This window comes from Ovis aries, chromosome 10 (assembly GCF_016772045.2).
Source record: "Ovis aries strain OAR_USU_Benz2616 breed Rambouillet chromosome 10, ARS-UI_Ramb_v3.0, whole genome shotgun sequence".
In the NCBI taxonomy this organism is placed as follows: Eukaryota; Metazoa; Chordata; class Mammalia; order Artiodactyla; family Bovidae; genus Ovis; species Ovis aries.
The window spans coordinates 18,560,483-18,576,425 of record NC_056063.1 but is presented as its reverse complement, the minus strand read 5'-3'; the positions used below and the strand labels follow the sequence as shown (position 1 = coordinate 18,576,425).

Sequence of the window (15,943 nt, the reverse complement as noted above, 5' to 3'; positions counted from 1 at the left end):
AATACTGCCTTATGTACCCCCACAAGGTGATCTTATACACACTCAAGTGTGCCCAACTTTGTAGACCACTGCTCTAGAGGTGATGTGGTTAAGTCTGGCATCTGAGCAAACCAGAATCGTGGTCTGGTCCAGAATCTGCTGGAGTGAGTGTTATTCTTCATGAAGTTCAGAATTCCCTTGTGTTTGGAGATGCACTGCAAGTACTGCAAACACATCAGCTCACAGCTGATTTATTATTTTTTAAATAATCGGGCTGCACTGGGTCTTATTGCTGCGAGGCTTTCTGCAGTTTCGGTGAGCGGGGGCTGCTCTAGCTGCAGCACGCAGGCTTCTCACTGCGGTGGCCCCCATGGGGCAGAGCAGAGGTGCCTGGGCTGCAAGTTGCAGTGCGTGGTCTCTAGAGCACGGGCTCAGCAGTTGCGGGGCGCAGGATTCCTTGCTCCTCAGCATGTGGGATCTTCTCAGACCAAGGATCACACCTATGTCCCCTGCATTGGCAGGCAGACTCTTAACGGCCAGACCACCAGGGAAGTCCAGCTTACAGCTCATTTAATTTGGACGTGGACATTTTAAAATACATTATTAATTACAACATAGACAAAAACAGAAAGCTTCTTTTAAATTATTTCAAAGTTCTTAACTTGATTTTAGAGACAGGCAAGAGTTTTTTTATAAAGAAGCACAGAGAACATTCACACTAAGGGCAGAAGGAGCGTCTCTCAGTCTCCTCTTCTGGCTCCTCCGCCCTGAGCAATCCAGCACTGTGTGATGGTCTGTTTCTGAGGAAACCGGAGGAGCAACCTGGAGAATTCCCTACCCTTATGGCTTAAGACTCCTGCCACTTCTCCATTTTCTAGCTGTACGAAGGCCCTGAACTTCAGCCTGGCAGAGGGAATTCAGTCATTGCTAAGTGTGTCAGTGTGAAATGGACTGACTACGGCAACTGAGCTCCTCTGTAAGAAAATACACATATTTTTACATCTTTCTACTCCTTTTAAAATGCATACTTGTGGGCTCCAAAAGGCTTCCACATGTTTTTAAGGCCTGATTTTGGTTATAAGCTTCATGTCTATTTTCATGCACCGGGGAGGAAAAGCTACAAAAAACAGTAGTATATTAATTGATGTAAAATCCAAAAAGAGATTCATTTATAAGCAAAGAACTTAAACCTGCTACATTTAGTTTCAATAGTATCTTCAAATAATATACACAGAAAAATGGTTTGAAATCAAAAGTAATTTTAAAAACTTTGTATCTCAAAGTTAGTATACACAGAGATGTATTGAGAGAACGCTTCTTTTTAAGAAGTCACATTTTAATTGGTATTGGCCTTATCAAGATGTCCTATGACCTAAGGATGACGATTTTAATTATTATCTCTTAAATATTTGTCTTCTTTCCAAGACCTGGCTCTGTTTCCTGTTAATGGATCTGGCACCAGATTATCAGGAAATGTCCCCTTTTCCTGGTGGCATTTCGTGGCTACCTACCTCTCTAAGACAGTCCAGTAACAGTCTGTGCTTTCCTGGTGGCTCAGTGGTCAAGAACCCATCTGCCAGTGCAGGAGACCTGGGTTCGATCCCTTGGTTGGGAAGATTCCCTGGAGGAGGAAATGGCAACCCACTCCAGTATTCTTGCCTGGAGAATTCCGTGGACAGAGGAGCCTGGTAGGCTCAAAGAGTCAGACATGACTTGGCAACTAAACAACTACAATTTATGCACACTGATCTTTTTCCTTTTTTTTTTTTTTTAACGTGGACCAGTTTTAAAAGTCTTTATTGAATTTGTTATTGCTTCTGTTTTATGTTTTGGTTTTTTGGCTGTGAGGCATGTGGGATCTTAGCTTCCACATCCCCTGCACTGGAATGTGCCATCTCAGTCACGGGACCACCAGAGCAGTCCCCTGATCTTTTTCTTAATGTCCTTTCCATCTAACTCTACTTGGGCTAATCCTTCACAATCTCAGATTAGTTTAGGAGAGAATTCCATTTGCCTTAACATTCCAATGGAAACAGTGACAGACTTTATTTTGGGGGGCTCCAAAATCACTGCAGATGGTGGTTGCAGCCATGAAATTAAAATACGCTTACTCCTTGGAAGAAAAGTTATGACAAACCTAGACAGCATATTAAAAAGCAGAGACATTACTTTGCCAACAAAGGTCTGTCTAGTCAAAGCTATGGTTTTTCCAGTAGTCATGTATGTATGTGAGAGTTGGACTATAAAGAAAGCTGAGCGCCAAAGAATTGATGCTTTTGAACTGTGATGTTGGAGAAGACTCTTGAGAGTCCCTTGGACTGCAAGGAGATCCAACTAGTCCATCCTAAAGGAAATCAGTCCTGAATATTCACTGGAAGGACGGATGCTGAAGCTGAAACTGCAATACTTTGGCCACCTGATGTAAAGACATGGAAAAGACCCTGATGCTGGGAAAGACTGAACATGGGAGGAGAAGGGGATGACAGAGGATGAGATGGTTGGATGGCATCACTGACTTGATGGACATGAGTTTGAGCAAGCTTCGGGAGTTGGTGATGGACAGGGAAGCCTGGCATGCTGCAGTCCATGGGGTCACACAAGAGTCAGACACGACTGAGTGACTGAACTGAACTAACATCTAACTTGGAAATGATTTAGTATTCTTTATCAAAATTCTGATTTCTAGTAATGGAAAACTGTTATTTGAAATCCAGTTCTAAAACTTGCAAATTAGGAAAGTTCAGTAATAGCAGAATAAAAGATTATTCTTTACGTAAGGGTGATGATATTTATATATGCTAAGTTTCTAACATCGTCCCTATATCCAGCACTCAGAGAGTTCCTCATTATAGTTCTGCTATCCTAAAATATTTTCTAGCCACAGCCATCCGTAATGAAGATGTGGTTTCACTTCTCAGTCTTCCTGCTGCACAGTAGATGCTGGGATGGATGAAGATGACCTGCACTTTGCATCATACATTTAATCCACAGATACTTGTAAATAACATATTGTTGAGTGAATTATATTTTAAATGCATAAAAGTCTGTTAATTAAAGGGATTCTATAAATTTATCCTTTTATAATGAAAAGGCTTTCTGCAATGTAAACAATTGTTCATTTACTTACTTACTCAAATAAGTACTTACTCATTTCTGCCAGTTTCTGTTGAAATTTGGATTCCCCTGGGAGATGTTTACTGCAGATTTAAAAATTCAAAATATTTCATATGTATATGTATAAATGAAAAACTGAAATTTCCAAAAACGATGGCATTTTCAATGACTATTTATGCTCTTTAGTAAATAGCTTTTATTGTCAAAGGATTATAAATCAAACATCTAAAATACAAATGTCATAAATTTATGAGCCTAGATATTTTATCAGTGGTTCTTATAAAACAGGGTAGCGTTTTTCAAGAGTGAGCATTTTAAAATCTAATGTTAATCAAAACTAACAAAATTCTATCCATGGCACTGTAAAGGCTGATTAGATTTGTAAACATCTGATATTTTTAATGAATTTCAGTAGATTTACGTGGTGCTTTTTTAACTGTGGGATGCAGTCACATCTTCTATTTTGAGCAAGCCTCACAGTTTCCAAAATATTACTGGCACGAGAGAGACTGGCAGGAGCCAAGACCAGAGCGGCCACTCTGGGTTTCTCCCGACGACCAGCTCAGCTCCTGACACACGTGCTAACACCGTCCCTACCTTCCATCTGCTTCGTCGGATCCTTCGATGTCAAAGCGCAGTTTTTTCAGTGGTTTAGGAGGGTTGCTTCCTTCAGCACTTCTTTTGAGCACACGGTCGCTGTTACACACCATTTGATTTATTTTCTGGAACTTCTCTGAAGTCTACAAATTATGGAATTCTTTATTTTAGATCATTTTGTAGTTAGCAACCCCGAACTGTAGGTTTGTGGTGGGTCAAAAATCAGGCAGAGGTAATACCTGCGTTTAACTTCCTGCTTCTTTGGACCAAACAGGAGATATGAAAAATGTTAAAATCAGACTAACTACACCCAACTTCCCTGGTGGCTCAGATGGTAAAGTGTCTGCCTACAATGCAGGAGACCTCGGTTCAATCCCTGGGTCGGGAAGATCTCCTGGAGAAGGAAATGGCAACCCACTTCAGTATTCCTACCTGGAAAATCCCATGGACTGAGGAGCCTGGTGGGCTACAGTCCAAGGGGTCACAAAGAGTCAGACACGACTGAGTGACTTCACTTCACTTCACATCTAACTCTGCCCCAGTAAATACCTGCTCTTCTCATACCCTCCTGTGTCTTCCCAACAACTCTGACTACTACTCCAAAAGTCCTGGTTCCTCATTTTCAGAATTTACTCAAGCACAAAACCAGGGCTATTTCTCAGAAGCATGCAAAGCTGGAAGAGCTTTCTGGAACCTTGTTTTGTTTTTTTTTTTTTAAAGCACAGCATAACTGGAGCAAATGTTACAAGAATTCAATACGAGGTGTCTAGCGAAGAATAACTTTGGACTCACTTTATGAATATCATGCTGATAAGTCATACAGCTTATCAATTTGAAATCATCATTGATTTATAGTATTTGTTGATATTCCTAACTCTTAAAGGTTTAAAATAAAATATTAAATATCTGAAAAACTCAAAGTATTTGAGTCCTTCCAAGTACTATTAGAGATAATTTGATTTATATATCTCCTGAGGAAGAATCCTTTCACAGTTAAGAAAACTTTGGTTAAAAATGCTAAAGAGGGCACAATACCTCATTTTATCCAAAGGACAAACACATGGAAAAACTGTGTCTTATCTATTTTAGAACCAGAGTGAGGTGATTATCTCCATGATGTGTATTAACATGTTTTTTTGGATTCTAGAATGAAATCAGACTTTCCAATAGAAGTTAAATCTGATTTGACTGATTTGACACTGAGGATTAGCTTTGCATAATTAACTTTCATTAGCTAATTTACCAAAAATTAAATGAACTAAGTTTCCAAAAATTAAATGCAAAACCAGATTTTGATGGAAAATATATTTAGAGCACATGTATAATATGATAGAAATGAAATTCTGTACACCTATTAAATGGATTTCCAGTTATGAGCTTTAAAATATGGAAGTATGTATAACCTTCTTTCAACTCTTTCAGAGTTTATCACAAGCAAAACAGTTTGAAGACCACTACTCTATATCTGACTTCCCTGGTGACTCAGATGGTAAAGCATCTGCCTACAATGCGGGAGACCCGGGTTCGAGTCCTGGGTCACGAAGATCCCCTGGAGAAGGAAATGGCAACCCGCTCCAGTACTCTTGCCTGGAAAATCCCATGGACGGAGGAGTGTGGTAGGCTACAGTCCACGGGGTCGCAAAGAGCCGGACACAACTGAGCAACTTGACTTTCTTTCTTTCACTCTATACTTAATCTGGATCCAATCCTATTTATGTGGTCTACATCACCTCTGTGAAGCCTGACAGCTGTAGCCTGTGTTGAGCTAAATGTCATCACATTTACTATTTGTAACACACATGTTAACATTTGGTCTTTTAGTATACAACACGTATCTTTCTCTAGTTATTTCATTGGAGGGGCAGTGCGTAGGCAGACACTAAAATGGCTCTCACTAATTGTCTCCTTGAATGTGGGGCTGGACCTAGTGTTGTCCTGCTTCTGATAAAATAATGCAGCAAAAGTGATGGCAAGTCACTTCCAATATGACAAGAAGACTGACTTCAATTTTGCTTATCTCCCTCTTCCCCTCCCTCCTCTCTGTTGTGAGTAGCCAGCCACCCGAGGGAGAAGCCCGGGTGTCAAGGAACTGATGTTGGCTTGAGCCAACAGCCATCAAGGATCGGCCAACAGCCATACAAGTGAGTCTGACTGAGAAAGGTGGTCCTTCAGGTGAACCTGGAGATAACTGCAGATCCAGCTGACATGCTGACCGCAGCCTCGTACAGATAGACCCTGGACCCGGCTGAGCCAGGCCTGCTCAGTGAGCCACAAGGAATGAGATTTCAAAAGGTTTAAATGCCTAAGTCTGGGGGTGGTTTGTTATGCAGCAATAAATAACAAATATAGGTGGGGGTGGTGGGATGAAACATTCAGTAATGCTCACTGAATATAGGACTGTGAATTAGTGATGGTAAGGAAAGGCCAGCTAAGAGTAGTGGGCTCCCAGACTAGAATAACCATTTCAAAGCTTAACTTTCCCCCTAGATTCCTCTGCAACAAAGACCACCACACAGCCTGTCACTTACACTGGGGCATGTAACCAATTCCTAATCAATTTACCAGGGAAGAATATCCTAGAAGTTGGAGAGGAAGGAAAAGCAAAAATGTGTATATGTACAGAAGGAGACAAGTGGGCGTGGTGGCTACATTTTAGAGTACTTTAAATCATACTCCCAATTAGTGAAATTCAAAGCTGTTTTTTAAAACATTCCTTTGAGACTATATAATGCACATACATATTTGTATGTATATACATTAATGTATATACACATATAATCTCAAAGGTGTTTAGAAAGCAGTTTTGAAATACACCAATTATGAATATGATTTAAAATTAAACCTGATTTGAAAATAAATCTGATATATATATATCTTCTCAATTTTATGCAACATGCTTGAATGAGGTACTTGAATAGTAGCATTTATAAATTCAATTACAGAAAATTTCAAATTCTTTTATAATTATGGTATCATGCTATAGTAATTCACAGAAAAAATACTCACCCCAAATGATTCACCGATTGATACTAAGATTCTGTCAAGTTAATATAAAATACAAATTAGTAATGCAAATCATATACAACTATGCAGAGATGAACATACACACGTCATTCTGAACTCACAGGAAGACCAAATCAAAGGTTTCTTCTACCCCTAGAACCACTGACAGATTATACTTATTAAAGGCTAATTTTGGTAGTGCTAGTCTAGTCACACACTAAGCTCATTCCTTAGATTTTTAAAGCAAGAACTGCATGTCTACAAGAATATATTTTGCCATTGCTCACAAGGAAAGAGGGTAAAAGAAAATTTTAAGTTTACTCATACTTAACTCTTCATAAATCAATGAGTAAGGAAACAATTCAAATTTATTTCACATTTTCTCATTAAAAAGTCAAGTTATATTTGGTAAAACCAAGTTATATATGGTATAAATGATAATCTGAATTCTATTTAGGATCTATACTGATATATGGTAAAGGTTTAACATGTGGGCTTCCCAGGTGTCTCTATGACAAAGAATCTGTCTGCCAATGCAGGAGACGCAGGTTTGATCCCTGGGCTGGGAAGATCTTCTGGTGAAGGAAACGGCAATCCACTATAGTATACTTGTCTAGGAAATCCCATGGACAGAGGAGCCTGGTGAGCTACAGTCCATGGCGTCACAAAACAGTCGGACATGACTTAGCAACTAAAACAACATTTAACACATATCTTAGAATCAGAAATCTCTTAGTTTGTCCCTGTTTGAAACATATAATTTATGCATTTGATAATAAAGCTGAAGAACATTAGCCTGATATGACAAAGATGTGATCATATGCACACGGAATCAACAGATATATGGATTTTATTGTTCTCCAATTCTTTGATAAGTAGCCATCATTCTATATAATTTACCAAAATATGGTGAATACAGAGAGTGTTAAGATGCTCTCTTAATAGCTGATCAGGATTTTCAGAATGTGACTTTTTTGCTAAAGGACTCCAACCCTGAAGTGAATTAACTAAGATCAGCAAGTAGCTATCATTATCAGCATAATATGGGTTAATTATCATCATTAAAAATTTACCTAAGTATACATTTTCCTGTAGCAATGTATAAATTAGACATGGTATGCACCTCAGCAGCTTAAAATGTAAATTGTAGATATCAGCACATAGATACTCAACCATAAAAACACTAAATATATAGAAAATAACACAGGGGCACATGGGAGCATTTATATCATTTGCCAGTTATTTTCTACTTTTCCCTTTACTGTACAGTTTGAAATTTTTATGAGTGGGCATTGCTTATATAAGTAAACACACTACACTGTTTTCACAGGATTAATATATCCCCTTCTTCTTGTTTGTTTTTCTTGCCCATTAAGTGCAACTATATGGGCTAACAATTTCTGAGATGAGACTACATTAACTTTACTAATTAATCTGCCTCCACTATTCAAATAAAGTCAGATTCAAATAGCCCATGATAGCATATAATAAGTCAGCTGAAGTACTTCAAAGCCAGAGAGCACCCACTGTTGAATGCAGAAGATAACATAATGATTTGTAGGTGCACGGAGTCTTTCATCTAAGAATTTAAAACAGCTTCACACTCATCATTTACCTGAGCCACAGCAGCCTTCTGAAGCAGAGACCTGCCCAAGGTAATACAAGGAGGCCGCAGGCAGAAGTAGGGATGGACTTCTAAAGACTTCATTTACCATCATCTACATTTAATCAGTCATCTACATTTTCATAAGCAAGATGAACAGAACCACAGAAAGAGTTCACAGGACATTCAATAAATTCTAGAATAAAAATTCTTAGCAAAAGGAATCTACTTTGTTTAGCAGGGTGGCTACTTAAAAAACTCTGAGAGTGATCTGAAACTTAGGATCAAACTAGTACTCAGATTGTTTATAAAAGACCCAAGAAGCCAGGAAAGTTGATGAGTAAATTTGCAAACCCATCTAAGTAAACAGATTGTCTCGCCCCCAACACCTCCGATTTTTATTTTTATCATGGCACTTAATATAAATTAGGAAATTAGGGACTAGAGCTAAATAAAGAAAGCTTTATGGTTTTATGCTTGGATTAAAAAAGAAAAAAAACCCCTCTCATTTGTTACCGCTTTCCTAAAAAGAAAACACAAACCTTGATCTTGGAGTCATTTTTGTCGGTGTAGGCAGACCTTCTGAAATTTTATATGGGTTCTTTAGGGGTGATATATAGATGTTCCCCCCAGGAATCCGTAAAGGTGAACTAGAAAACTTGTAAGGGCTTCGAGGAATGTGAGGAATCGGTGACAAGGTAGGGGGCTACAGCAAAAACAAAAGCAGGAGGTTACTTAACACTTCAGTGAGATCCACTGGTTTATAAGCAGATTTGCCCAAATAAAGGATGCCTTCAACATACCCTGGTGGAAGCATACTGCAGAATATTTGTTTTCAGTCTCTGCATGAAGACTGAATTATAGAATACGATAATGGAATCATACTCCTCTTCTCTGATCAAAACACGTTTGAATGTCTGAGGAAGAAGAGCAAAAATACTTGTTAAATGAATTTGGGAATTTATCTCTTTAGAGTTTCTATTTTAATAGTTCATGATACTTTTTAACAGTAAAAAGATGCATTACTTTATAGGAAAAAACAATCTAAAGAAGCCATTTTAGGCTTGGATTATAGCTGTTCTACTGGAAGTGAAAAGTCATACATATATACTGTATGTGTTTTATGTATATATATATATATGTTTATTACAAATATTCTGCTTATTGGCATAATACAGTGTTCCCTATTTATTTTATAATATGAATTTGAATATTAAAGTGTTAGCTTCCCAACTGGAGAAAGAAATGGCAACCCACTCCAGTGTTCTTGCCTGGAGAATCCCAGGGACGGGGGAGCCTGGTGGGCTGCCATCTACGGGGTCGCACAGAGTCGGACACAACTGAAGCGACTTAGCAGCAGCAGCAGCAGCTTCCCAATTACATTTTAACTACAAATAATTAACTAATAATATGAAAATTAAAAGTGGACATGTAAATTTATACAAATCAGTCAGAACATATGGTACAATTAATGACTAAAGTTATCCGTATTATAGATAATGGATATTTTTGAAAACTCTTATCATGGAAAATTACCTACCTCCTGAACAGCATGAGGAAGATCTTTGTACGCTGTGACAATGATTTTGAATTTAAGGTCTATATTCTTCACTTTGCATATGCCATACATGGAACACATCATAATCTAGTAAATGAATTTGATACAAAAGCAGTCAGGGTTTTGCTACATGGCTGTGCTCAGAGGATGAGATGGCTGGATGGCATCACCGACTCAATGGATATGATGAGTCTGAGTGAACTCCAGGAGTTGCTCATGGACAGGGAGGCCTGGCGTGCTGTAGTCCATGGGGTGGCAAAGAGTCAGATATGACTGAGCGACTGAACTGAACTGTGGTCTAAAACACACTGTTATCTTTCTTTCAGTTAAAAAAAAAAAGGAAATTTAATCTCCCACAGAATTATCTTTTCCTGTCCTGAGCTCATTTGGCACTGTTTTAGATCAACTATTCTTACGCCTCATGCTTTTTCCACACCTAATGAATTCTAGTTTACAACAACACAGAAAACGCCTATGATAAAATTTCTTCAGTGGTTTCTGCAACAAGAGCTTTCATGTCATGAAATAAGTAAATACTGAAATATTCTCAAACTCTAAAGCTCTCATTTGTAAAAAATACAGCAAAAATATAAAGGGTAGCCAGTAAGCAAATATATGTTAACTACATTGATGCAGCTTCTCATTTGAATCCAAACTTTTCTTAAGAAATCAGTACATAGCTAACAAGTAAGCAGGAGAAGAAAAGAGAAGTGCATAATTTCCTTACCTGGTCCAAATGCCTGTCTCTCATGAGTTCATACTCATTTTGCAGTGTGTGCTGGAAAAGGGTCCAGATGATATGCTCTAGCTCTGGGTGGTCAGACAGAAGGCGTGCACACAGGGTGTTCAGTCGAAGATATGCTAGTCGATACACTGGAAAAATAAGGGGAATTAATCATATTTACTCTTAATTTTGTATCACAGGTAGATATTTTCAAAATATTAAACTGTTATAATAAAATGCTGTTAAATAGCATTTAACGTTGACTTATGATTTCTCACTATTTTCCTTATGATTTCTAGTCTTAGGACTATTCTACATACACAGAAGGCAAAACAATATTTGGCTGAAAATACTATTCAGCAAAAATAATTCTTTTGCTGAATTATTATAGCATAAAGTTGAAGCAGAAATGAAAATCAGAGGAAGAAAGATCCTAAGATACTGTGAAATTAGACAACCCAAATACTGTTTGTTTCAGTTTCATTGGTAATCACTCATCACAGATGTTGAATACTTTATCAATATTCAAGAGTAATTATTTTTTAAAATAACAGAATTTCCAAACTCCCTTAATTTTTTCAATCCTGAAAACAAAAAACAAATAGTGTATTTCTCTATAAAAATGCTAGACTTGTAGATTGCCTAAGTGGTAATATGACTGTGATATTAAATATATTGCGCAAGTTTATTTAAAAATACTACTGGAACACAGGTTGGAGAAAAGTAATCCACAAAACTGAATTTTCCTCCATCTGGTTTAAATGCACCTGTCAAAGACTTGCATAAAGTAATCAGAATTTTTTAGTTAATAATTTATCCCACTGGCACTGGTCTTCAACTTTGGCTTACATCAGACTTGCACTGAGGACTTGTTAAAACAAGGATTATTTCCTCATCCTACTAGAGTCTCTGATCGAGTAGTTCTAGCATTAGGGGCTCAAACAAAAATTCTCCTTTCTGCAGCTTATCGAGTAAGGTGGATTCTGCTGGTTGGGGACCACACTTTGGAACCACTGCTTTAATTCAAGGACTTATAACATGCCTATAAAGCTCAGTATATTTGCTTTATCCAAGTCAGAAATAAGATTTATCACAGAGGAATCTGGCCTTCTACCTTTCTTCAAAGAGCTTCAAGTGGGTGTGCACTTGCATGTACATGCACAGACACCCAAATGACCTCCCCACCCCATCACACACACACAATCAGAAAATGCTGTACAACCTGGTCACCAGGAAATGCATCTGCATTAGGCCACAACCCATTGTATAATCCCAACGTACACATCTCAACAGAGGAAGTAATGTTAGGGGCAAATATTTCCGAGCATAAATTTGAAAGCGTAACAGTAAGCAGCAACAATAACAACATCTGACACTTTCTGAGTGCTTACTATGTGCTAGACACTCTTGGAAGCATTTTATGTATTCATTCACTTAATTATCTCAAAACCCAAATAAGGTAGGTTATTATTATTTCCATTTTACGGATGAGGAAACTGAGGCATAGAGCTTTTAAAGTGACTTGCCCAAAGTCATACCTAGTAAGCCGAAGAGCAAAGATTTGAATCCAGTCAGCCTGGTTTCAGAGTCCACGATCTTCAAAGTAATCATCTACTAACCTTTTTTGTAGAAGAGTGAAAGGGAGGTAGATTTCAATGGCTTCTGAGTCTGGAAGGCTGAGGTTGCTTGTGCCTCTGAATTTGGAGTAGAATTTGCACGTGGAGTTGACGCTTTTTTCTTTGGGGATCTTACAGGAGAAAGGTACCTAGATATATTCAAAGGAAAAGTCTTCATGTGAAGTTTTCTCAGAATCTCTCTCTTTCACAGATACACAAACACACACAGCTGGACACATGCATCCAAACACATCTTGTCTATTTAATCCACTGTTTTACACCAAAGTCCTATTTAAATACAAGTTGGAAAAGAGAGCTTATGAGGAAAACTAGGCTTGCTGTTATCATTTCTAACCCTATTTTAATAAATGGCCTTTCCTAGAAATTACTGCCTTATTGAAAAAATAGCTATATATCTTTATATGTTCGATTTTAATAATTAAAGTGAGATTGAGAAAATAAAAATGACTGCAGCTTAAAAGAACAAGCCATTGATATTAAAATATCAATTTCTCTGATTCTTCTCTTAAAAATGTTTCACTGATAACTATGGTTCATTTACATAAGACTTAAGTTACACACACATACATCTTCCTAAATTACATAGTACAGAATTATATGAATTAATATTTCAGGGAGCATTCTCAAGGCAGGTCTACACCCATATACTAAACATGTAAGGCACACATCGAGACAGAGATATTAGTACGTATGAACTCCAGTTTCTGACCTATCACCACTCTGTGCTGCCCTTTATTTCAGAGGGTAGTTCAGACCTACCTTCTAATTCTGTTTTAGCATCAGATGGTAAAAGAATCCACCCGCAATGTGGGAGACCTGGGTTCGACCCCTGGGTTGGGAAGATCCCTGGGAGGAGGGCATGGCAACCCATTCCAGTATTCTTGCCTGGAGAACCCCATGGACAGAGGAGTCTGGCAGGCTACAGTCCATGGGGTCGCAAAGAGTCAGACATGACTGAGTGACTCAGTACAGCTGAGAAATAATTCTGAGCAGAAAGTAGGATTTGTACCTTACTATGGATGTTTCTACTACATGTAATATATTAACTAGAACACTAGAAAAAGGGAACCAGTATCACGATTTTGTAAGTACCAGGGTCTAGTCTATCACTCTCGAATTTCCCTTCAATTCACTAGTAATACTGTAGACTGACTTAACTTGGGTAGAAGTTAGTCTCCCTCGAATTCCAGGTGAATAATAAGTATCCTGCTGGATAATAGGTAATAATTATAATCGAAGCAGGATAATACTTACTTCGCTTCCTGAATCTCAGACTTAAGAAGGCCAAAGTGGAGCTCTTCATTTCTCTGTTTTTCCAATCTCAAGAAATGGCTCCATATTACAACCAGTTTCTTAAGTCAAAACCTTAGAAGATATTTAAAATTTTTTCCTTTTCCCAATCTTCAAACCCAATGGAAAAGAAAGTTCTCCCTCTAGAAACATACCCTAGATATTTTCCATTTCTTTGTATCTCTACTGACATATCTTAGACCAATTCATTTATTTACGTCTCTCATTTGGACTGTTGAAATTGTCTCCAAACTGGGTCTTTCTACTTTCTTCCTTGCCCTGTTCTTTTCTCTCCTCCTACCCCGTCTGTACTTCAAATGGCAGCCAGAAAGTGGCCCTTTAAAAATACAAATTATAGCAAGCTGGCCCTCTGCTTACAACCTTAATGTTCTCCCACAGCCTTTTAAAATCTGAACTCCTCTCTGTGAGTCTCCTCTCTGATGAGACTACAAGATGTAGCCGCAGTCTGCCTTTCCAGCCTCATCTTGTACCGCTCTCCTCTTGTTTGCTTTGGGATTTCTTTCTGCTCCTAAGACCAGGTATGTCTGGTCACCCAGGGACACTGCACCCCCCGTTTGCTCCGCCTGGAATGCACACCATACAGACTGTGGCAGGCCAGCATCCATTTGTTCTTCAAGTCTCAGGTCAAGCATCATTTCAATACAGAAAGCTTCCCTGAACATTCTATCACTTTCTCAGCTCCTCTCTTTCACTTCATTCTGTTTATTTCCATTACAGAACTTATTATACTCTAAGATCACCTTATATATTAGTTTCCTTGTTCACTGTTTATTTCCTTTCTTCAGCATGTAAGTTCTGTGAAGGGAAGGACCTAATCTATCTTACTTGCCTCTGTATTCCCAGTGCCTAAAACGCTTCCTGGCACCCAACAGTCAACTGCTTATTGAATTAAAGAAAAAGATAAGGCTTGACATATTTATATTAACGTATTACCTAGCAAGCTAAGTTATACATGAAGGCAGAGGTTCCACACACTAGAAATACTCAGGATACAAATGAGCATGGAAATGGCACCTCTGGAAAACAGCTCCTGCACTCGTCACAGAGCTTTGTAATGTCAATTTTTACACAGAACTAAACAGAAACATAATATTACACACACTCCTGTGAAAGGCAATGTAGCTGGATTGTTTCAGAGCATGGGCTTTGGGGTCAGACTGCTTGGATCTGATTTCTGTTGGCTTTTGGTAAGTTACCTTATTTCTCTAATTCCTTTTTCATAGATAATGAAGGCTGCTACAGTGTCTATTACCTTACAGGACTGTTTGGTAATTCTCCAGCACTGAGTGATAAATAAAGGTTAGTGATTGCGTTCTTCTTCGAGCACGTCATCAGGCACTCATCAACCATTTTAGTCTCCTGTTCGCACTGGGTACTCCCTATGCCCACCCTATGGTGGTTTTAGTCGCTCAGTCATGTCCGACTCTTTGCGACGCCGTGGACTGTAGCCCGGCAGTCTCCTCTGTCCGTGGGGTTTCCCAGGCACGAATACTGGAGTGGGCTGCCAGTTCCTTCTGCGGGGATCTCCCCAGCCCGTCCTGTGCGGCACTACGAAGGCGCTGAGCTGCACTTCTGGAAGAATGTTTCCTGCTTTCCTGGCTGTTCTGCTTTGAGGTTCACGCTCTTTCTGTCTCCTCGGTCCTCTCCCTCCTCTCTGGTTTCCATGTTGAAATCCTAGTTTACCTTTGAGGACTATCTAGTCATCCCTGCATGAAAACTGTCCTCCTGACACTAAATTGGAGTGATTTCAGTAGCACTCTGTACCACTCCATATGACCTTTATTTGGGTCATGTATCTTATATTCCTGATTCCTGAAAGCAGGAACAATGTCTTATGCAAAATTCTATTCCCTGAAGCTTTTGCATAACAGCTTGTATCACACTATGCTCAGAATCATTCTGTGAGGTGGATGGACAACAGATTTCACTCACATATCTGCTGCAGTGTGATTATTCTGGAGAGGAAGGTTGAGAGTACAGGCAGGTTCAAAGTGATCAACTGGTCCTTCTCGGTCCTTTGCTTGTTTAATAAGATCAAATAAAGGTGAATCCTATGTGAAACAAGACGACATTAAAACAACACTGGTAAGCGTGACCTTCTTATGTATGTATCAAAATCATAGTGTTTGACATAGTGAGCATTATTAATATAGTTGTAATTGACAATGGCAATTCTGAAGTCAGAATAAGGTTCTTGTTTCCATTTTGAAAATGATTGCCAATTTTTGTACTATGCACAAAATAAAGAATTAGGAATATGTATAACTTCAAATGCTTATATTAGAAAAGAAATTAAAAGTTAGAGAAAGAGATACAGAAAAGATCCAAAGAAAGTAGAAGGAAGAAAATAACAGAGACATGAGCAGGAGTTAATGAAACTGAAAACAAAGATAAAATACATGGTCTGATAAACAAAG

At 38.5% G+C, this 15,943-nt stretch overlaps 1 protein-coding gene across 5 annotated transcripts in view; it reads right to left on the bottom strand.

The window, feature by feature from the left end:
• RB1 (RB transcriptional corepressor 1) overlaps positions 1-15,943 on the bottom strand; it is a 119,716-nt gene that overhangs the window by 2,640 nt on the left and 101,133 nt on the right. For all 5 annotated transcript variants that reach the window (XM_027973562.3, XM_060394331.1, XM_060394328.1 and 2 more), the window contains 9 exons: positions 15,459-15,577; positions 12,198-12,343; positions 10,582-10,727; positions 9,837-9,941; positions 9,100-9,213; positions 8,839-9,002; positions 6,697-6,727; positions 3,691-3,833; positions 3,127-3,176 (listed from right to left, as the gene is read on the bottom strand). In XM_027973562.3, coding sequence (XP_027829363.1) covers positions 3,127-3,176; positions 3,691-3,833; positions 6,697-6,727; positions 8,839-9,002; positions 9,100-9,213; positions 9,837-9,941; positions 10,582-10,727; positions 12,198-12,343; positions 15,459-15,577 — 1,018 coding nt within the window. The remainder of the gene's footprint in view (positions 1-3,126; positions 3,177-3,690; positions 3,834-6,696; positions 6,728-8,838; positions 9,003-9,099; positions 9,214-9,836; positions 9,942-10,581; positions 10,728-12,197; positions 12,344-15,458; positions 15,578-15,943) is intronic.